Below are 25,135 nucleotides of genomic sequence, written 5' to 3' on the forward strand. Positions count from 1 at the left end.
TGTAATATAATATCTTTTCGGCTTAGTCCATTTATTAATCTAGGGGTCGCCATAGTGGAATAAACCGCCAACTTATCCAGGATGTTTTACGCAGTGGATGCCCTTTCAGCTGCAACCCAATCACTGGGAAACATCCATACACACTCATTCACACACATACACTACGGACTATTTAGATTACCCAATTCGCCTATAGCGCATGTCTTTGGACCGGAGCACCCGAAGGAAACCCACACGAACACAGGGAGAACATGCAAACTCCACACAGAAATGCCAACTGACCCAGCGGAACTCGAAACAGCAACCTTCTTGCTGTGAGGCTATTGTGCTATAATATAATATAATATAATATAATATAATATAATATAATATAATATAATATAATATAATATAATATAATATAATATAATAAAATATAATGTAATATAATATAATATAATATAATATAATAAAAAAAGTTGCAGTATTCTCCTTTAATGTTTTGAATAACTTGAATAATTTTTATGAGCTTAACTCCAAACATCTTAGGGCCTGTTTACACTTGGTCACTTCATACATTTTTATCCGATTATGAAATGGACATGTGTAAATGCCCTATGAGACACATTTGAGATGGATACAAATCCGATCGCGCAAACCACTTAGGAAGGTGGTCTGGGATGCATTCCAGAATAAGCTGTACGGGTCTAAATGGCTGGATTAATTGTTGTTAAAACCACATATGTAAATTTTACTTCCCCCAAAATAAAGATAAGCATGTGAAAGAGCTTTTTATGGGTTATATGCGATTTATTATAATAGTAAATTATCTACAAATTAAATGAGCATTGCAAATGCCACATTTGACAGTTTGTAATGTAATTTTTGTTTGTTTCATAATATTCTTGTAAACTTTTTTTATTATGGTGAAATTCTCAAATTTAAATGTTAAATTAATATTGAATGCAAGCAGCATTTCCAACAGAGGTACAGCACTTTGTTAAAAGAGAGGAAAAATAACAGAAAAATATCTAATTTTGTTTGTTTAGAAAGGCACAGTTTTGTTTTTGGAGAGTAGGTTATACACAAATGTATGTAAAACTTTTATAGATTTGAATGTTTTCTAACATGTATGACAAAAATAGATGTTTCTTTTAGTCTTTACTGACAGTAATCCCAGAACTTGCCTTGTGTATGGGGTATTTTGATCGTAGACTGTAAAAGATTTGGATGTACTGTAGTATACACAAATGAAGCTACAAGTAGGCTTGACCAAACGTTGCCATTTTGTTTGTGCGTCATCGCATCCACCAGGGGATACCAAACAAGGACAAAGAGCTACAGATGCCTGCTAGCATTTTGCTTAGACAGACTTTTCTTTGGGAGAAATGCTTAATACTTCATTACATGTGAATCATTTGTGTGTTAAAGTGTTTAGACTTTGAAAAACACTGTTATAATATATTGAGCCACCAAACATTGTTCTTATGACGTTTTTGTACTGGAGAAAAATGTAAATTACTTTCAAATACTTCAAAAATAGTCTGTGTTAGTAAACGCAAGGCTATTTATGAAATCCAAGCATAACACTGTATGACAACATTTCAGATGACTGTTCTAGATGCTACAGCTAATCAATCTGTCAGATTCTGGAGTGCATTACAGGTCTAACGAAAAATAAAAATGATAAAAGATCTTAAATAAAACAAATACATTTATAGAGATGGTATATAAGTATATAATTTCACTCACCTGGGGAATGGAGGCAGCTTGAATGGTTTGTGAACATAATTAAGTGCACACAGCATTTCGTATTATCTGATAATTGTAGAAAATAATTTCAAAAGGCAAATGACTGTGTAAAGCCACATAAAACAAAACAACGATACGATGTATCTGCTGAGTTCAGTGGCTAATCAGACAGAATCAGCTGAGGTGACATAACACGACCAGCAAGACCTAGCTGTCACTCAATTGGCCACGCCCTTAATTCTGCAGACTTAATATAACTTAATATAAACAAAACTGATGAGCTATAAAAATAATCACCCTCCTCACAGTTGTCATGAAGGGTAACATTAGCTATATGCAACAAAACCATCTTTTATACCAGGATGTAAACATGTTTTTATCAGCTGTAAAATTGGCCAGTTTAGCATTGCAGTCAGTGAATATCTGGAGTTCCCGGAGCCAGCCCCCAAAGGCGAGTCTGTGAATTGCAGTTTCAGTTACTTCTGTATTGGCTTCACAAAGGAGAGCGGGATGTTGCCGCTTGATTTTGATGCTTTAGTCGATAGTTACATTTGCATATAGTATAGGATTGGAAGATCGGAATTATATACGTTTATCGGAGACGCATTTATGACATCATATTCATAAACCAGATAGCTATCCAATCAGAGAAAATGTATGAAGTGATCAGGTGTAAATAGCACCTTTTTTTTTCTATATGTACGCAAAATGCCTATTTCTCTGAAATATTGTTCACACGTTTGTCTAAATCTGTGTTAGTGAGCACTAGTGAGTTAATACAGTGCTCAGCATTGATGAGTACACCCCATTTTGAAAATGTATATTTTTATCCATTTCTCAGTGAATATAGGTCATATATTGGTGCATTTGAGCAAAACAGATTTATTAAACAGATATTTTTATTAAAATAATATTTCATTCAGTGAACATCTTTAAAACTAGATTATACATTTGAATTAATGCGAAGTATTAAAAAAAAGACAAAATGCTAAATTTCAACAAAATCCTGTTTTTCTCTTAATTTTTGCCATTTTTTAATAATCTTATTTCATATTTTTCCCCTAATATATAAATTTGAGCTACTAATTCTTTGGATCGTTATCGTAAGTTATTTTGTTAGATTAGCTCCAGATTTGCCTTTAATACTGATTAATCTATTGTATATGCATAAATATAATAATTTAACGCATCCTATTGAAAATATGAATTTAAATGACAGATTTGTGTGGGGTGTACTCATATATGCGGAGCACTGTACATCCACTTCACAGGTGTGGCATATCAAGATGCTGATTAGACAGCATGATTATTGCACAGGTGTGTCTTGAGCTGGCCACAGTAAAAGCCCTCTCTAAAATGTGCAGACCAAAGAATTTTTGCACAAACTTTCAGATACCGTCTCAGGAAAGCTCATCTGCATGTTCGTCATCCTCATCAGGCTCTCAATCTGATTGCAGTTCATTTGTCATAACCAGATTGAGTGGGCAAGTGCTCACATTAGATAGAGATGTGTTCTCTTTATGGATGAATTCCAGTTTTCACCATGCAGGGCAGATGGCAGACAGTGTCTCTGGCGTTGTGTAGGTGAATGGTTTGCTGATGTCAACGTTGTGAGGTTATGCTCAGTTGTGTGTTATGAACAATAAACATAGCTGCATGATGGCATTTTAAATGCATAGAAATACCACAACAAGATCCTGAAGACCATTGCTGTACTGTTCAGCCATGAACATCATCTCATGGTGCAGCATGATAATGCATGGCCAGATGTTGCAAGGGTTTGTACACAATTCCTGGAAGCTAAAAACATCCCAGTTTTTGCATGGCCAGCTTACACACCAGATATGTTACTCATTGAGCATGTTTAGGATGCTCTTGGTCAGCAGTTTGAAGTTCCTGCCAATTTCCACCAACTTCGCATAGATGAGTGGACCAACATTCCACAGGCTGCAATCAACAACCTGATGTGAAGGAGATGTGCTTCACTGCATGAGGCAAATGAAAGTCACATCAGATACTGACTCATTCTACAACCCCTGCCCCGCCATGCTGTCTAATCAGCATATTGATATCCCTTACCTGTGAGGCGGTTGGATTATCTTGGCATAGGAGACGTGCTAACTAACACAGATTTACAGAATGCAAATGTGTGGACTATATTTGAGAGAAATAGGACATTGTGTACATAGAAAAAGTTCCAGACACCATTGAATGTGAGCAATTGCCCACACAAGGCAGTTGCGACAAGGAACAGCAGTCAGGTCAAGACCTCAATGAGGACGATGAGCATACAGATGAGCTTTCCTGAGATGATTTCAGACAGTTTGTGCAGAAATTCATTGGTTATGCAAAGCCATCGTTGTAGCAGCTGTCCAGGTGGCTGGTGTCAAACGATCTTGGAGGTGAAGATGTGGAGGTCTTGGGCTGGTGTATATATCATTTCTTTGGGCAAGAACAAGTTTAAATTACACTTCCTCATACCTTAGCAAAAAATATTATTATTATTTTATTTTTTATTTTTTGGATATGCTTAAAGAACCCCTTCCTGTCAAATATTGAATGTGTGCACTACATTAATCCAAAAAAAAAAAGAAGTACACTACCTGACAAAATCTTGTCATCAATCACAGTTGTAAGAGCTACAAATAATAACTTGACTCCTAGTTAATCATTTGGAAAAGTGGCAGTTTCAGATGAATCAGGTGTTGATCTGTATCCCAGTCATCACAAAAACTGCAGAAGACCTTTTGGAACCAGCATGGACCCAAGATTCTCACAGATATCAGTCAAGTTTGATGATTGAAAAATCATGATTTGGGGTTACATTTAGTATGGGGATGGGAGAGAGATCTGCAGAGCAATGTCAACATTAACAGTCTGAGGTATCAAGACATTTGTGCTGGATTGGACATGTGCTCCTGGATTGGCCAGCCCAGTCACCAGACATGAACATTATTGAGCATGTCTGGGGTAAGATAAGGGAGAATGCATCGAAGATGAATCCAAAGAATCTTGATGAACTTTGGGAGTCCTGCAAGAACGCTTTCTTTGCCATTTCAGATGACTTTATTAATGAGTTATTTGAGTCATTGCAGAGATGTATGGATGCAGTCATCCAAGCTCATGGGAGTCATACACAATATTCATTGTTTTTCAACTGCACCATGACTTTATATTCTATACTGTACATTATTTCTGTTAAGTGACAAGATTTCTGTCTAAGCAAAGTCAGACATTACTGTCCTAATTAAATACTGTAATTAAAATTCAAGGCATGATTATATTTTATTTTGGTAAAATAAGCATAATCTAGTGGCCTTTGCCTTTCATATAAGACATCTCTGATAGCAAATGATTAACAAGAAATAATATGATCTATTATTTATTTATTATTTATTATTTGTTAAAACTTGTCAGGTAATGTATACATGCCAGGTAAAGTACAGGAATAATGGGCAAAAATCTAGCTGTTCAGGCAAAAGCTATTTATGACCTTGCAAATATACGTGGCCATGTTTTTGGCTTATTTCAAGTACAATATGTGCATGGAAATGCACACAATTATATGTATGCCCTCTTTACCCGCATAATAAAAAAAATGTTATTTGAATAAACTTTTTCTCTCAAAAATATGAGCCAATGAACTATACAGTTTTGGCAGTTAGCACTAACTGAACTTCAACTTTGAAAACTGAACTGACAGTTTCAATTTACTATAATCTTTTATGTTAAGCTGCTTTGACACCATTTACATTGTAAAAGCGCTATAGAAATAAACATTGAATATTGTGTTATTTACAATATAATTTCCTACTCCTATATAAAATAATGAGGTCTGTATGTTCACCATAGTAAAATCCAACATTTTCACAGTATACAATAATTTGTCTTTTTTTTGCGCAGTTTCTCATTGAAGTGAAGAACAATATGTCATCCATAGTTCCAGCAGACTGGGTGAAAATCAGCAGGTGGGTGCTAACTTGATCCCTAAAAATCCATAATCTTACCCATTAACTTCATCTTAAGAGCGCTTCTACAATGTGCCTCCTTCCCTTACATCATTTGCGTTTCAAAGTTCCTTTTATACCCGCATTATTTTTAACATAAGTGCAGGCACTTCATTTTTAACTTGAAAGCACAAGACTTCAGTGTTAGCTGCTTCCACCTATTATAACCATACAAGTCTGCTATACTGCACAATATTGCAAACACATTTTTATTCATCGTGACTACAAATGCACTGATTCTTACACACATACTTTCATTATTTACTGCACTTTTATTTTGAGTTTAGGTATAGCAGCCTATGAATTGAAGTCTCGCACATTCACAGGAAACAGCTTGCTTCCATTCTGAAAAGTTAGGTGAATGAAATCTGTTTTAGCATTGAAACATCTACTTTTAATCCCCAGCACTAAGGTTTTTGGCCGCTATCACACTCCATTCATCGTGGAGAAGCACCGGCATCTGCAGCAATTACGCGAGCAGCTGGTTATTGACTGCAATCACGAGTGGATCAACTTTCTTCAGTATGTAGCTTTAAAAAAATAACATAAATCTATCCTTTTGAGATGTTTTGCGCATTTTTAGCATTGATTTTAAAGGGCCATGACACCCCCCTGTGTCTGCAGGGTAATTTCATACCTCTAGTTTAAAATATACCAGGAAGGTGGGTCCAGCTTTGTTTTGGTGGGAGTGTCGAGTGACAAAAGAGGGAAGGGTTTGCATGAAAAGGGGAGTTTTAATACGTGCACACGCTGATTTTCACAGCGGCAACACAAACACAGATGCAGGGAAGATAGACAGTGCCTATGTTTACATGGACAGCAGTGATCGAATTATTTGCCTTAATCTGAGTAAGACAATAATATTATTAAGGTGTTTACATGAGCTGTCTTTTGGATGTTTCTTTCAAGATACCGTTTTATGTGTTACAGCCCATAATTCGATTAACGTCATTACGTCACTACACTATCCACATTTACTCCAGAGTTTCATGTAATTTCGGGTGTTTTATTCTTAAGCCGCCTTTCCACTGCACACGACAAAAGACAAGCGATAGACCGGAAGTCATTCATTTCCAATGGAGAGTAGTCCAGGAGCTGCCTGGGGTTCCGATCATCTCTGTATGTGGAAAATTCGGATCCGATTTGAGCTGCGGATCAGTTAAAATATTTGAACTCCTGCGACTAGAACATATGCGACCGGATGTGATGTATTCCAGTGTTGTCCAAGCAGATCCGTGCACGTGAGATGAGAAATAGTACTTTTTTTGTTATTTTTTTAATCAGACAAAAGTTTGTTAAAATAAAAAAAAAACATTTCTATTAATAAATGAGTATTAAAATTATTATTATTTTTTTTAACCCAGTCTCCACATTCCCTTTACAAGTTTTAGCGATTTAGGAGTTTCTAGTAATCATTCATTCATTCATTCAACTATGGTGAACGCACGGAGAACCGCGAGAATCCAGCTTCTCTCCCATGGTGTACTACAAAACTGAAAGTTCTGTGCAACTGCCATAAGGGGGCGTATCTCGACCTCCGTGTCCGAATGTCGTGTGCAGTGGAAAGGCGGCTTTAATTTGCCAACTTTAACTGCATTTTCGCACTTTCACTTTCATTCAGGAAAATTTCATGCATGCCCCCCCCCCGTGACAAACGAGATGTTAGATGCGAGGAACTGCTGGAAGAGTGTTGTTTTAATGGAATGTGATACGGCATGCCGAATGGAAGAAAGAAAAACCCTCCACATTTCTCGGTAGATGCAGAGACTCTGTAGGTGCAGAGAATAGCGTCAAATAGAGTATCCTGTCACAAAAAGTGGCGAAAATCCTACACGACAGTTTGATTATGGTGTTTACATGTTTACATTTAGAGAGCAGCATTGACAGCTGATCTTTCAGTCCATAATATTGAAGTGATTTTTAACGTTCTGTAAACTTAGTAACTAAATCATTTTGACTAAGGTATGTCTTTAAAAACTGAGAGTACTACTGACGATACTAACTAACTTTGCCACCTGAATAAACATAAACAAAGCACATTGATCATACACTTACCAAATCTGTAGAGACAGCACAATCAAAAACCAACTGGAGCCGCGTTTTTTTTTAAAAAGGAGATTAATGGCAAATCCATATTTCACCATTTCCAGATTAGAAAAGCTCACGGGTAAAAAAAAATATTCCTTACAAACTTATTGTTGTCGCATGTTAGCAGACCACTGTAATCCACACATGTGGTCCACATTCAAGCTGTGCACTCGTGGAAACAAAATCTTCTTTGCGGCACATTTATAAACACAACACTGATGACCCATGTCTCCAAACAATTCTTCTTCCACTTTTAATTAGGATTGGCAACACAACGTGGCGTCCCTTTGCTGTCTGAAGACTGTAACAGGTAAAAACAGTCTTCGAAGCTATATCATGCATATTAATGACATTGAACCTCATTCACAATAGAACATGCTGATTTGTTCCAAGTCTTTCTCATGAATTAATGATAAAAACTCAAAGACGCCACTTTGTATTCGCCGGTACAGACAGCCTGTCTACACGCTGTAATTTACACAATGATCTCATCGCGGTGACGCAGCTTAAAGCTGTATTTTCAAACCGGAAGAATTCATTTGCTCGAAACAGCGCAAAAACAACCAATTTTCACTTTTTTTGTGAAATATATGTGTCCTAGTAGTGTTTTTAGCAATGTGGGACACACATATGACTGTTAACATCTCAAAAAATGTGTTTGGGTGTTTCATGACCCTTTAAAGTCGGCATGCTGCTATAATTTAATAATAAACAAAAACATGTTTTATCTTTTGTCTCTTTCTGACCTCTTTCTCTTCCTCAATAAACTTCTCTTTATCTTTTCACGTTAACAATGTAGGCTATTTGGAGACCATTACTACATCCTGAAGAAAGCAGTGTGTCACCTAGCAACCATGGACTGCCTCTTCTCATTGGCCCGAGTTGCTAAAGAAAATAATTTCTGCAGGTACTAATGAAGTTGGCTTTTTAATTCCAGTATTCTCCACCGACTTCCTGTCCTCTCCCATATTTCAAATTAAATCACATGCATATTCTCTCATTTACCAACATTAGATATATTGCAGTTTTTTTAAACGTTCGCAAGTCAGCTACGTGTAGTTCTGGGAGAAGTTTTGGGGACTTCTTTATCTTTCTTCAGCACACTGAAGTGCAATAAAATCAATCACTTCCGAGCATCTACAAAGAAGCTGTATTTCTCTTTTGTGGTTCGTGAGATGCGCATAAAGCATCTTACATAAGCTTTCATAGATGAACTAGAGTAAGGGGACCCTGGAGCCCCCACATCTCCATCTCTCCCTGGCCCGAATCGAGTCCAACAGTAGGATGAATCCCACCCCCATGCAGTATAGAGCCCACTCCATATCCCTCTGACAGTCTGTGTGGGGGAGTGGATTTGACTTTGAAAGCAGAGGTTTCCGCCAACTACTCCCCCTCTGCTCCTTACCGCCTCCCCCTCCCGCCTGTTCTGCAGAGCACCAGAGCTTATCCACTCCCTCTGGACCTTTTTTATAAAGTGTTGAGCTGATACCATAAATTCCAACTCTTATATGTAAGGTGTCGTGCCAGCATGTTGTTCATGAAACTTTATGTTGGCAATTTTAATTTTGTCAGCTTATCTAAGTGTTGTTTTCTTTGTGTGTTTTAAACATAGGCCAGAGGTTCTTGAGGAGGAAAGTCAGATTTTGATCACAGCAGGGAAGCATCCTGTCATCACTTCGCTGATGGGAGATCAGGATCAGTATGTCCCCAATGACACTCACTTACAGGTGAGATCTTAAAAAAAACACTTCTCATTTCAATTTAATTTGGTAGTTCACTTGAGAATTCATTTACTCCCCCTTGTGTCTTTTCAAACCTGTATGACTGACTGCAGCACAACAGGAAATATGTTGTATTGTTTTGATCACTTTTTACTGTGTACCAACAACGAATGGAACAGAAGAAGCTTTGAAGCTTCCAAAAGAAGACAAAAACAGTAGGAGTGCTCTAATATAGAAATTATGGATGATGTGATAACTCTTCATATTTTGGAAGCTGATAACCAAAATATAGGCTGATAATTACAAATCTTGAGTCTGGTTTACAAGAATAAAAGTCAGTGGACAGCTAATTTTAAAAGTGTAACTGAAGAAAACAAGTCAACTGCAAGGAACCATCTAGATTTGACCTTGTACAAAATAAAGTAAAAATTGCAATTCCATAATTTGAGTATAATAGTTAATACACCTGAGCATATAGTGTAAAACATTTAAAATTACATGTTGATGACCAAATGTAACCTGAAATTCTATATGATTCTGCTCAAACTTTAAAAAAAAAAATTTAAAATAAACATAAAAAACTACAATAATGACAGCAAAAAACTTATTGCAATTCCAAAGGTCCTTTTTTTCAAAAGTGAAAAAGTACTTTTGAAAAAGCATCTAGGACCCTATGATACACACAGCACAATAAGGCGCAACTCCAATTTTTTCATTTTGCGCCACTTTTTTTAAAATGGCGAATCTATTTTTGCCACTTTGTTGACTCATAGGTGTGCTGGTCTAAAATGGAGGTGTGTTAAGGTGCATTGTTAGGGTTTTGCTATTTTGAGGAACTTAAATAGACCAAGCCATTGACTAACTAAAAGCTGCTCTAAAGTCCAGCGCAGAGCATGTTAGTTATATGCCTGTGCAGGTCCAAACACTTACACATTGCTTAATACACATGGCATGTACAGATATACACATCTTTACATATAAAATTAAATTATTAAAATGTTACAAAAATTATTATTTTCATAAATATAAAAACCACTACCTCCATGTCTTCATGTTGGGGGGCTTTTTTCAGGTTATTGTATAATAATGTATTGTTTAATAATTGTAAATAATTGTATAACAATGTGTAATGTTGTTATTATTAGTAGTAGTAGTATTTATTAAATGCATATTTATGTTTGTTTTAATAAAAACAAGTTAAGATTTGTCCAGACGTCTGCATCACCATATGGGGCATAAGATTAGGACGTGTATTTGGATATAACTCAGTTTTTTTGACCACACTTCGTTATTATTGTTCATTTATTCATTTGCTGGAAATAAGAACTGAATTTAGAAATAGTTTTGAAACAAATCTTTGTGTTTAACAAACTAAATTAGATATGTAGGCTCATGGATGTCTTCATTGGAGTGCGTACAACACCGTTTCCTTATTTACGAAAGTAAAGGAGTAAAGAGTAAAGTAAAGAGAAAGTAAAGAGGCCGAATGGAGGAGGCTCGTTCTTTATCCTCGTGCTGCAGATGGTTTGTTTAACTGTTTTTTTGCTTGTGAAGCATTCAGTTTGTCCAATAACAAAGTCCGGAATGTAAATTGCAAGTGCACCATGGCGCGATACAACTGACTCTTAAAGGGAATGGGAGATGAGATGCACGTTATGCTCAACTCACCCATAACTAGGCCCACACGGAATCTGCGCATGCAGAATTCCGCAGATTTCCGCAGATTTTTAGCCCATCATTAAGTCTATTTATTTACTTGCGTAAATGTGTGTAAATTTATATTTATTCAGTTTTTAAATTAATTTCAGTAATATTATTGACTATATGAAAATGTTAATATGATTTATTTACAATAAGGTTTGCAAAGTAATATTTTCTGTCTTTTAGTAGATATATTATATGAGAAACTTGCTTTTTCTACCAAATAAAGTGGATCTAATTGGATTGCATTGTAAACATCAAATAAAAATTAAAAGGGTATTACTTTTTATTTCATATGTTAGGGTTTTAGTTATTATACTCCCAAAATAATTCTGCATAAAGCCGCAGATCTTTAACACAATTCTGTGCAAAAGTAGCAAAAAATGTCAGCAGATTCCATCTGGCCCTACCCATAACTCGTTAATAGAATAAGCACAACCCTGTTAGACCATGCGCCAGGTCGCAGACTGTGTTTTTCAGTCCTTAAAATACCAAAAGTGGATTCGGACATGCCCTTAATTGTTTTGCGCCATGAGCTTTAGACTTTGCGCCTAGATCATTAAAATAGAGCCTCTTGTCTTTCTTCTATACATGTCTGCCAGCAGCATACTTTTGAAGTGGATTAACCAATGGAAAAAAGTTCTTTAATAAACCATGCAGATAATGCTATAACACAAAAAACAACTATTTAGCAGCCAATTACTAAATAGCATCTGATATTTAGTCCATCCCTATAAACAGCTTAAATCCATGATTATAAATGGTTCATGATCACATACTGTATACAATATTGTCCTATCATTAGCAATGCACAATATACACACTGACTGGCCCAAAATAAACAATTACTTATTAGTCCGTCATTGAATTTCTGTTGCCATGATTATTATGTTAGATGTTTGAAATTCTTTTTACCTTAACTGATGCAGTGTGCAACATTTTATTTGTTAGTCATAATGAAATACCTTTCCCATGGCCATATTTCAGTATGATGCAAAGATTCATCTCTAGATTGTGAAAGAAGACTTGATTTTTAGACATGAGTTGACTACCGTATGGTGTGAATGTCATTGAAAGTCTTGAGATGTGCCGGAATAGACAGTGGAAATCTCAGGGTCAGATAGTGGAACTGCTCCCATTGTCAGTACAAGATCTTTACCAAATATTAATGCAGCTCTTGATGAAAGTAAACTTTGTGACATTGTATAATATTGTGCATTCGAACCTAAAACCTCTGGATTACAAGTTCAACTCTCAAACCTTTATATAGTCATTTTTATCATTATAAGAATCTGAAATCCAATGCCCCTCCTCTCCTATTTTAAACAGTTTAGTGCATGGTAGTGTGAAAGCTCTACCTTCTCAATTTATGCTTAAAAATGGAAAACACTGCATAAATTAGCAAATTGGAACACAACTTTGAAGTTAAAGGCATAGTTCAGCCCAAAAATGTCATAGTTTACTCACTCTTTCCTTTTTTCAAACCCTTATAAGTTTCTTTTTTCTGTCGAAAACACACAATATTTTGAATAAAGCAGGAAACCTGTAACCATTAACTTTTAGAGTAAGTATTTTTATATACTATGGAAGTCACTGGTTAAATGTTGTCAGCTTTTTTCCAAAATATCTTTTTTTGTGTTCAACATAACACAACTCATACAGGTTTGGAACCACTTGAGGGTGAGTAAATAGTGTGAGTAAATAAAGATTTTTGGTTGAACTCTCTCTTTAAAGGGTTAGTTCGCACAAAAATGAAAATTCTAATATTATTTGCTCATCCTCATGCTATTATAATCCCCTAAAACCTTCTTTAATCTTTGGAACTCGAATTAAGATATTTTAGATGATATTCGAGAGGTCCAGAGACATTCAAAGTCTATAAAAAGAAACAAAAAAAATGTCAAAATAATCCATGTGTCTTCATTGGTTCAACTTTAATAATAAAAAAGATCCTAGAACACTTTTGTGAGGCACCCCCTACCCCCCAAAATACTGTATATTACTTTGTTTGCCTATATGTTCTCTTGTGTGCATTAACTACGGGGAATTTGAAGTATTGCCATTAGTCAGCAGCAACATGCAAGCATCAGTAGTGTATAAGTGTGAGTGAGTGTGTATGGATGTTTTCCAGAGATGGGTTGCGGCTGGAAGGGCATCCGCTGCGTAAAATATTTGCTGGATAAGTTGGCGGTTCATTCCACTGTGGTGACCCCGCATTAATAAAGGGACTAAGCCAAATAAAAAAATTAATGAATGAATGTATTCATACAAGTCATTTTTTTAAAGATTATGCCTATCTGATTTTTCCTCCGTTTTTGCATGCTTTCTTTTTCTCCATCTCAATCATTTAAAAAAATGACTTGTATGAATACATTCATTCATTAATTTTTTTTTTTGGCTTAGTCCCTTTATTAATGCGGGGTCACCACAGCGGAATGAACCACCAACTTATCCAGCAAATATTTTACGCAGCGGATGCCCTTCCAGCCGCAACCCATCTCTGGAAAACATCCATACACACTCACTCACACTTATACACTACTGACAATTTTAGCCTACCCAATTCACCTGTACCACATGTCTTTGGACTGTGGGGGAAACCGGAGCACCCGGAGGAAACCCACGCGAATGCATGGAGAACATGCAAACTCCACACAGTAACGTTAACTGACCCAGCCGAGGCTCGAACTAGCGACCTTCTTGCTGTGAGGCGACAGCACTACCTACTGCGCCACTGCGTCACCCACTTGTATAGATAATTTAGCAAATATATAGCATAAGTTTTGTGGAACAACAACTGGGTTATAGTGGAGCATTAATTAAATCCTTATTTTCCATGGAGCGAAACAAATCCACCCACAAAGCCTGGTAGCAGACGGGCACGAACAAAAATATATAGCTAGGCCACACTTAATATAGCCGATTTTTGTGGAAAGAAAAAAATCTTTTTTTAACAAATTTTGTTGGTATAATTTGTCTTAATTGTAATGTTTGTTGGTCAGTTATCTACAAATATAAACTAGAAAAACTAAAACAAGGTTTGACATGCCTCCGCAGCCAAAACACAAACTAGTTTGTTAAATAAAATGATAATAAAGATAAAATAAAATTGAAATATTCTCAGTTTTAAATAATTTATTTTCACTCATAGCTGGGTGCCCCGGGCCACCGGGCAGTCCTGTATAAATATCACTGTTAATCTGAAAGTAGATTATAGAAATTTATGTTCTCACAGTTCCATTTCATGAACATCTTGGGATTGTTGCTGTCTATAAAGGGTCTAAAATATTTTTATCTGTGTTATGAAGATGAACAGATGTCACTGGATTGGAACAGAATTATCATTTCTGGTTGAAATATTTGGTCACCTTTTATTTTGATGGTCCGTTTGTTGAATTTAAGTTACATTGCATCTACATGCCAGCTAATTCTCATTACATTATACAGTACGTAGACTCTTAGGTTAGGGTTAGGATTAGGGTTAGTGCAAGTTGACCTTGCAAAGTTTCTTATAGTCAGTTAAATATCTGTTGAAGGAGCACATCAACAGATATTAAGCAGGCAGTCAATGGAATTGGAATACTCGGATGGACCATCAAAATAAAGTGGTACCAAATATTTTTTAATCTTCAAAAATACTTATTAATCTCAACATAAACGCGGGTTTTTGATACTATATTGTGCATTTATCTTTTTGTTATACCTTAGTGCACTCGCAGCCTTTAAAATCACATATTTTTCAACCAATAGACACAAATTTAGATGTTTTCCACTGCTAAATCACTTCCTCGTGTGAGCTGCTAACTGCAGATCACTAGAAAACAATCCAGCTCCAAATAATAATGATTCACTCACCCATTCTCTTTCATGCCACAAAGGCTGTACAAATTGCACACTTAAATTAAAATTCATATTCTTAAGCCATATTAATATCAGTGCTTTCTCATTTTCATTAACGACTCCTTTTCATATACTGCCTTTGGGGCCTTTAGATCTTTGAGATTTTATAAAACATGATTATCTTCCTGGCATTTAATTTCAGCTTTAAAATAATGCTGAGGGAATGTGTGTGTTCATGCCAAGCACTGTGCAGTTTGTCTTTGACTGCGGGATAATAATTTTTACTTCACCTGTAATAAAATGCTATTGAACCAGCTGCTAAACCTTTTGTATTGGCCACCCACTCCGAGATTCCGATTAGCATACGTTTTCTAATACCTTTGTCACTTATTTCTCTCCCTTTCTCTTCCCACCCACCCAATCATTGGGCTTCCATTCAAAGCGTGAGTCAGGCTGAATAATGAAGCCGTCTTGCTGGGTCACCATACTTTTCTTCGCAGCACTTGTCATATGTCCAGTCACTCAAAACATTCCTTTTAAATCCCCTCAACAGTTGGTAATTTTTTACTCCAAATTGCGACACCCGAGCCACAAATAGAAATATCTGAATGTCATTGCAAACTATATAAATAAATAACCGAATGGCATCTGCCAACAAGTGATGCAAGACCTTTACTTTTTGAGTCATTTTTGAAGATTATATTGTTTTATTTTTTGTCCAACTAGTGTCAAGGTGAATTTTTTTGCATATGGTATGTGATGTCATTTCCTAACCACAGGTGTATGTATATATATATATTGGAAATATCACATTGCAGTGATGTTTCCATTTGTATGTATATATATATATATATATATATATATATATATATATATATATATATATATATATATATATATATATATATATATATATATATATATATATATATATATATATATATATATATATATATATATATATACATATATATATATATATATATATATATATATATATATATATACATATATATATATATATATATATATATATATATATACACACATATATATATATATATACATATATATACACATATACATATATACACATATACATATATATATACCTATATACATATACATATATACATATACATATATATATATATATATATATATATATATATATACATATACATATATATATATATATATATATATACATATACATATACATATATACATATATATATATATATATATATATATATATATATATGTATATATATATATACAAATGGAAACGATCACTGCAATGTGGCACGGTCTGGAAGAATTATTTTAAAAATGTATACCAACTGCTAGAACTCAACCAGCCCCAAACCAAAATCAAGAGAAGACTAGACGATTTAAAGAAGACAATTAAAGATTACCAAAGCTATGCCATAAAGTCACGCTTTGGACAATTAGTTACCAACCAAAAAACTGGAATAAAAGTTTAATTGAACGAACGCAATTAGAAATTGGTAAAAACATATTACATATCCACAGAAACACCTCTAACATTGCCTGCAGGGCTGAACTTGGTTTATACCTGCTGAACTTGGAGATTCAGAAATGAGCTGTTCAGTTCTGGCTGCACCTGCATCAGTCTGACCCCCAGTCTGTCCAATATAAAGCCCTTCTGGCCAATGAAAAACCTACAGTGTCTCATCCTCTAAACTCGTATCTGAACTACTGAAGAAACCTCAAACCGAACCCGTCCCCAAACAAAACCTTCACAAACACATTGACAAAACATTAAAATATAATTATGATGAAAAACTAAAAACTGAATTTAACCTCCAAACTAAACTTCAATGTTATTAGATCCTAAACAGAACCACACAGTTGGCAAATTATTTATCATTAAAACAATTAAAAGAAAAACACATTCTTTCTAAATATTGCCTCTGTGATCATGACCTAGAAATAGAAAAGGGCAGACATAAAAAAATCCTGGACTCCTAAAGAACAGAGAATATGTAAACAGTGTGACACAAATCACAAAAGGATGAAACACAGAGAAATATTTTTCCCCCAATTGGAAACACTGATTAATTCATTTTTTAATTTAAATGACTCAGAAAAAAACGTATCATATACTCAGAAAGGATGAGTTGACATCTAGACTAGCTGCAAAATATGTATACACCCTACACACCATAAGAAATGGTTAATGTAAATTCATGTATCTAATTTAAATAATCAAAACTTTTTGTTTTGTATTATTATTATTATCAAATGTATGATCTGATTTTTATATTTTTTTATTTCTTGTCTACTTCATTATTATTATTTTATATTTATTTTATTTGATGATGTTAATATATAACATTAAAATGCTATTACATTTAAAATGCTTTGGCAATACTGTATTAAATGTCATGCCAATAAAACGACTTGAACTTTAAGTGACTTGAGAGAGAGAGAGAACGCACAAGCAAAACACAGGCACATACATAGGGCAGTATTATAAACAGTATTATAAATATTAACTATTAAGCAGAAATTCCTTTTCAAAACAAAACATTATTCAATATTGCTAAAAAGGACCTCAAACATCTGAACTATGCTGTAGGTAATTTTTGCTGCTTGCACTAGTCAATAATAACTGAGCTGTGTCTTCTCTGATTGTCTTCTTTTCTTTCGTCCAGACAATTGAAAAATCTGACCTTTGAGCTCCATCCCTCTTTATCTCTGACACTCAAGCAATCAGCCAGAACATTAGCATCTGCACATGCTTCACCTTCTTGAGGATCCTTGTTTTAATCCTGTAATTTGCTGTCTTCAGGGGGTCGGCAAGCGAGCCATGATCATCACCGGGCCCAACATGGGTGGCAAGAGCTCCTACATTCGACAGGTTGCCCTGGTGACCATCATGGCACAGCTGGGCTCCTTTGTTCCTGCACGAGAGGCGTCAGTGGGCATTGTGGATGGTATATATGTCAGGTACTGCCACCTGTCAAACACCATACTCTTCTTTGTAGAGATTATTGTAGGCCTCGCAGTGAGTATAATGCATATCATTTTCTCTGCTTGTCACAAACTGCATCTAAGATCTGTAAGTTGAATACAGAAATGTTCCATTATTGTGGAAGATATCCATATTTTTCCTGAGGAACAAAGATTACTCTCAAAGGAGATTTAGTACAGGCTCCTCTTTTCTGCCATAAAAGGGTATTTAGTGAGATTTGTAGATGGCGCATATTCCAAAGAAATCCATTCATCTGCTGAAAACGAATGGAAAAATCATCTCTCGCTGAGATATTGTTCCTTTTGTTTTCTGGCCATTAGAGAGTAGGTAATGTATGACAGCACAAAGCTGAATTTAGTGGCCATGACAACTCCTCCAGGGCTGAGCAGACTTCAGAGTTTGTGCTTGAACGGTCCAGAGTTGAACAGGGTGAAACCATTGCCCACTAGTCTTTTCACAGAACCCTGGAAACCAGCGATTACAGAGTGCGAGTCAAACCTCTTCAGACCTTATGACACATCACTAGACTTTTGAGGAGAGGAGTTACGTTAGATTTTAAGTCCTTGCCAGGCAACAAAAGAAGAGAAAGAATGCATCGTCAATACACTCAAATACAGTGTTGCTGTTGTAGTTGTAAGGGGTCATCGTGACATGAGAAATCAAATCATAGACATGTAAAAGGTCTTTGTTCCTGCAAGTTTCAATGCTTAAAACGTCCTATTCACTGTAATCCGATAATAAATGAAGCATTTATTTAACCAAACTGTACCACTGAGTATGTTTACGTGTGCACAAAGACATTATAAGGTTTACAATTCAAGAGCAAAGATATTCACTCCCGCGTACACCAGATTTCCATAATTCTTTTTTTTTTCTAAGAATTGCAAGATTTTTTGTTTTTTTTAACCACAATTACTATTCACATACATGACTGCGCAGCACATACACTCACCGGCCACTTTTTTTAGGTACACTTTACTAGTACCAGGTTGGACCCCTTTTTGCCTTCAAAACTGCCTCAATCCTTCGTGGCATAGATTCAACAAGGTACTGGAAATATTCCTCAGAGATTTTTGTCCATATTGACATGATAGCATAACGCAGTTGCTGCAGATTTGTTGGCTGCAAATCCATGATGCCAATCTCCCATTCCACCACATCCCAAATGTGCTCTGTCGAATTGAGTTCTGGTGACTGTGGAGGCCATTTGAGTACAGTGAACTCGTTGTCATGTTTAAGAATCCAATCTGAGATGATTCGCGCTTCATGACATGGCGCGTTATTCTGCTGGAAGTAGCCATCAGAAGATGGGTACACTGTGGTCATAAAGAGATGGACATGGTCAGCAACAATACTCAGATAGGCTGTGGCGCTGACACGATGCTCAATTGGTACTAATGGGCCTGTGCGAATTGTAGCCTCAGTTTCCTGTTCTTAGCTGACAGGAGTGGCACCCAGTGTGGTCTTCTGCTGTTGTAGCACACCTGCCTCAAAGTTGGACGTGTTGTGCGTTCAGACATGCTCTTCTGCATACCTCGGTTGTAACGAGTGGTTATTTGAGTTACTGTTGCCTTTCTATCAGCTGGAACCAGTCTGGCCATTCTCTTCTGACCTCTGGCATCAACAAGGCATTTGAGCCCACAGAACTGCCGCTCACTGGATATTTTCTCTTTTTCGGACCATTCTTTGTAAATCCTAGAGAAGGTTGTGCGTGAAAGTCCCAGTAGATCAGCAGTTTCTGAAATACTCAGACCAGCACCAATAACCACACCACGTTCAAAGTCACTTAAATCACCTTTCTTCCCCATTCTGATGCAGCACATTGCCTTTAGTTGCTGCCATGTGATTGGCTGATTAGAAATTTGCATGAACAAGAAGTTGGACAGGTGTACCTAATAAAGTGGTTAGAAAGAATGAGTGTATTATTAAGAACTGTCTTAATGTATTCATATGAAGCTGAATATGAGCTGAAAAATGGCTATGCTTCACTGCACTCCCCAGCAGTATTCAGCACACTGGTTTAACTCTCCCTTCAGCTGTAGTCACTGCGTGGTTGAAGTGTTGTGCTACAGTATGAAACCCATTCATTTCAATGGCTTGGGCTGTGCGAAGACAGTTTGTTGCTGCACTGACCAAAGCGCGGAGTGCAGTCAACGTAGCTCAACGTAGCAAAATAGCTCAATATTCTACTGATGTACATGTTTACTTATCTGTGCATGAACTGCACATGCTTATAGGAAAAAACAATATCTGCTAAATAATGCACAGACAGGATATTACTATGTAGTATAGTTGTTCCTGCTGCTGGCACTAGAACTACTGTTATATCATGGCAAGTTAGATTTTGATGAGTTAGATTTTAAAAAGTCTTAGTAAAGTGCTTTATATTATTTAATAAAACCAATAATTATTACAAAGGTTTTATGGTGTCAGTTTTTGGCCAAGTGCATCCAGAATCTATGTTTTGGTGCTTTCCTAAAAAATAAAGGTTGTATTGCATAATTTATTTGCCCCATTAGAAATGTGAAACCTTTTTTAAGCCATTTCTAAAGGTGAAGCGCTGAGACTTTGAAAATGTGAACTTCGAACATTTGTGAATTGTGAACAGTGTGAACTTGTTCGACTCTAAATGAGTCCACAGGAGTTTTCTATTCATATATCTATTCCACTGGAGATGAGGGTGCCAAAAGTTCTGTGCATAGGCTGTGCATAGTGGTGTCATTGCCATAGAAGTGTCATTGCCAGTGTCATTGCAGTATTCTAAATCAATGATAATTGTGGCATATGATTTAAAGTGCCAACAAAGAACAAAGTGTGAGACAGTGAATTGCTTTAAAAGCACATTCTACATCTATACATCACCAAATGTACAGATGCCAGACATATTCTTGTTCTTCTGTATCCCTCTAACTACCCTAATAAACACATTCACAATTTGGTCAGAACTGCATTTATATGATTAAGGTGTTGGCATTCCAGTATATTTCGATAAAATTCAGCACCTATGTTAATACGATTATGCTTTGCTGCGATTATGAGCTTAACAACATTATTTAGATCAAAGAAGAGCATTAACATGTAGTCTAGTTGACTTATAGCATTGCCAAAAGCTCATCATAATCTCTTTAAGAGGATGCAGGTAAACTCAAAACTGAATGACTTGTTTGCCAACAAAGTTTCATGTGATGTAACAGGCAAGCATTCATTTGCATACATTTAGAGCATAGGCTCCGCCCCCTGACATTCAGGCCATGTTCACTTTTGTGCCTTTTTGTCTGGAAAGGTCTGTGGGTGGGTGTTGGCTTTCTCTTATCTGTAATACCGCAAAAGGTAGTGCAATTTTCATAAGTCACAAAAAATAGAAACCTTATTAAAAGTAACAGAAGAACTTTATTATATTAGATACTTAATTTTTTTTGATCGGCTCTTATTAGGCCTAGACACTTCATTCTGTATTTCAGTTTTCAAGTGGAAATGAAGCACTCAGCCAAGTTTACATTATTTTGTAAACTGGTTTCCACTTTAATGAAAATATATTAAACAAACTCGACTAATTCAGAATAAAACGGCATGTTTTACTATAGTTTTTAGAAGTAAAGGACTGAACACGGAGACTGGACAGTCTAATTTAACACAATGCGTGAAGTTCTGGGCGTGGATCGCAGAGCTGATGCAAATACAAGCATCAAAGTTGTGTCTAATACATACAAAAATATTTATACGTTTTCTATTTTTCTTTTTTAATACCTTTCGTGTGATGCACTTTGGTCCGCTCTCACGCTGGTGCAGCGCTGCCTGACGAGGGGATTTCCATTCAGACTAATGCAACAATTTTAATGATACATGACTTCACGCTTTACATTTTACGTCACGTCTTTATGGATTATGTCAACACATATTCTCTTTTTAAGTCGATCATCTTGATCATGTATGAAGGTATGAAGATCATCAACATGTATGAAGGATGTAAAACCTGCCATGTGAAAAACCGAGCCGATCTTAGCTGGATTTGAATACATTGGTGAAGTTTTTTTTTTTATTACGTCAGCGCCGGACCTTGTTGAAACCCAGACAGGCAATCAGGCAGATTAATACAGATAGTGGACCAAAGCACATCAAATGATAGGTAAATAAAAGGGGGAAAAAGAAAAATTGAATTATATATATATATATATATATATATATATATATATATATATATATATATATATATATATATATATATAAGCTAATGCACATTAGCTTGGGCAACCTGAAAAAAAATGCCACTTTTGTTTGATTTCAATGTTGAGAAACGAAACTTATGAGCCAGTTGTTTAATTTATATTGGTGATTCCAAGTATGTAATGTAATTGAGGCTTGGCAAGCACTTTTTGGAGATGTTGATTTTTTTCCCCATTCAAACAGATTGCCCGAGCTCATGCCTGAGAGGTGTTTCAAAGATGGCTGCCGAGTGAAATGACTTGCCTTAAAGGGACTTTGAATGTGAACACCATGTCAAAAGCTCAATTAGAATCACTACTCTATATACTACATTTTCTCTAGATTTTTACTAAATATTACTGTGTCTTATGTGCAGCACTTTGGTCAGCCTAGTGGCTGTTTTTATATGTGCTTTATAAATAAATGAACTTGAACTTGAACTTTAACTACTGCTGTCTACAGTGACACACTAAGGGCAACCCAGATCCAAGTCCAGTTGCAGACACTCTCCATGTGCTGTAGTCATAGAGGACTTTCACTGTGATGTGTCCTCTTTAAACTACTTCTCTCTTGTCATGTTTAGTCCCAATTATACCAATTATTATTTGTTTATAGGTTTATTTTTTGCATTTAGCTTCACATAAATCTAAATGAGCACTCAGCAGAGCATTTTTCTTTTTGTAGAAGGAAAAAAAAAACTAAATTAAAAGATTTATTTGCAAGCTTATATTTCTAAAGCAAATCCATGTATATTTCTTGTGCGTGTCAGTGTTAATCTTCTGTCATCCTGTAATGTGCTTTGAGAATATAAAAAGTAGCCTGTCTGTTTTTTTTTTTTTTGTGTGGTTCGCTGTCACATAAATTTATCCGGTGGTTTTTAACCTCCCTCATGAATTCAAGTGAAACATTCCCATTCTTATTATGTTACCTAAATATATTTCTCTTATTTTTTTAGTCGCCTCAGTGAACTCCAATCTCCTCCTTTTATGATCTTTTATCCTGATGTGATATTTATTTTTTCTTAACACTGTGTGCTGTAGTATGGGTCATTATTCTACTGACATCAACAACGTCACAGTGGTTCACTATTTAGAATCAGGCATGACCAGTGTTGGGCATGTTCCTTTAAAAGAGTAATTAGTTATAGTTACTAGTTTCTTCTCACAAATATTAGCTATTGTGTTTCTTAAAATTATTTTGTCAAATGACTATAAAATAAAAATAAAACATTGTACACTAATCTACACTAGTTTAATGTTGTTGTGGGACAATGTGAGAGACGACCATCAAATTTAACATACAGTGCATCCGGGAAAGTATTCATAGCGCTTCACTTTTTCCACATTCTTTTGTTACAGCCTTATTCCAAAATGGATTAAATTCATTTATTTCCTCCAAATTCTACACACAATACCCCATAATGACAATGTGAAAAAAGATTTTTTGAAATTGTTGCAAATTTATTAAAAATAAAAAACCTGAAAAATCACATCTACAGTAAATAAGTATTCACAGCATCGAAGCTGAGTGATCGATGGAGAAGGGCCTTAGTCAGGGAGGTGATCAATAACCCGATGGTCACTCTGTCTGATCTCCAGCGTTCTTTTGTGTAGAGAGGAGAACTTTACTGAAGGACAACCATCTGTGCAGCAATCCACCAATCAGGTCTGTATGGTAGAGTGGCCAGACTGAAGCCACTCCCCGCCTGGAATTTGCCAAAGGGCATCTGAAGGACTCTCAGACCATCAGAAACAAAATTCTCTGGTCTTATGAGACTAAAATTTAACTCTTTGGAGTGAATGCCAGGCGTTACCTTTGGAGGCCAAAATATCAATGAAGTGGCTTTACAACAACTCGGTGAATGTCCTTGAGTGGCCCATCCAGAACCCAGACCTAAATTCTATTGAACATCTCTGGAGAGTTCTGAAAATGGCTGTACATCGTCGCTTTCCATCCAACCTGATTGAGCTTGAGAGGTACTGCAAAGAGGAATGGGCAAAAATGTGCCAAGCTTGTGGCGTCATAATTAAAAAGACTTGTGGCTGTAATTTTTGCCAAAGGTACATCAACAAATTATTGAGCAAAGGCTGTGAATACTTATGTACATGTGATTTTTCAGCTTTTTTTATTTTTGAGACATTTGCAACAATTTAAAAAAAAAATATTTCTTCACATAGTGATTATGGGGTATTGTGTGTAGAATTTTACGGAAATAAATGACTTTAATCCATTTCAGAATAAGGCTGTAACATAAAAAAAAGTGAAAAAGTGAAGCATTATGAATACTTTTTGGAAGCACTGTACCATTATAAATTATATCATTACTATAGTTGCTCAATAAAACACAATAGATGTTTTAGACCTTTAAGGGAAAAGTAGTGTTTATATTTCCAGTTTGCAAAAGCTACCTTTGAACTTGTTGGATTTGCCATCATTCTTACTTCTGGTCGTTGGTGTGGGCATGTGCTTGTGTGTGAACAACAGCACTACTTTGCCTCTAATTGGCAAACTACAATGTACAATGCTACAATGCACCTATTTTACCACTTTTACAAGATGTAAGATAAGCCTTTGGTGTGTCCAGAATGTGTTTGTAAAGTTTCAGCTCAAAATACCCATTAGATTATGTATTATATCCTCCAGAATCTGTCCACTTTGTTGTCTGAATACGTTGTAGCTGTTTTTGTAGTCTGTGGCTTTAAATGCAAATGAGCTGCTTCTCCCCGCCCACCGTTTCCACATGCCTGTCTGCTTCTCATCATGCATTATGTCAAATAAACAGCAGTCAGTGACAGACTCGGATGAAGCTAAAATACAGCTCATTAATAAAAAATGTCAAGTAA

General features: G+C 35.8%; 1 protein-coding gene across 1 annotated transcript in view; it reads left to right on the forward strand.

The window, feature by feature from the left end:
• Positions 1-25,135, forward strand: part of LOC130229603 (DNA mismatch repair protein Msh3-like) — a 160,911-nt gene that overhangs the window by 71,944 nt on the left and 63,832 nt on the right. The window contains 5 exon segments of the mRNA XM_056458491.1: positions 5,635-5,699; positions 6,144-6,260; positions 8,626-8,733; positions 9,439-9,553; positions 17,907-18,064. Coding sequence (XP_056314466.1) covers positions 5,635-5,699; positions 6,144-6,260; positions 8,626-8,733; positions 9,439-9,553; positions 17,907-18,064 — 563 coding nt within the window.

Source organism: Danio aesculapii, chromosome 5 (genome assembly GCF_903798145.1).
Source record: "Danio aesculapii chromosome 5, fDanAes4.1, whole genome shotgun sequence".
Classification (NCBI taxonomy): Eukaryota; Metazoa; Chordata; class Actinopteri; order Cypriniformes; family Danionidae; genus Danio; species Danio aesculapii.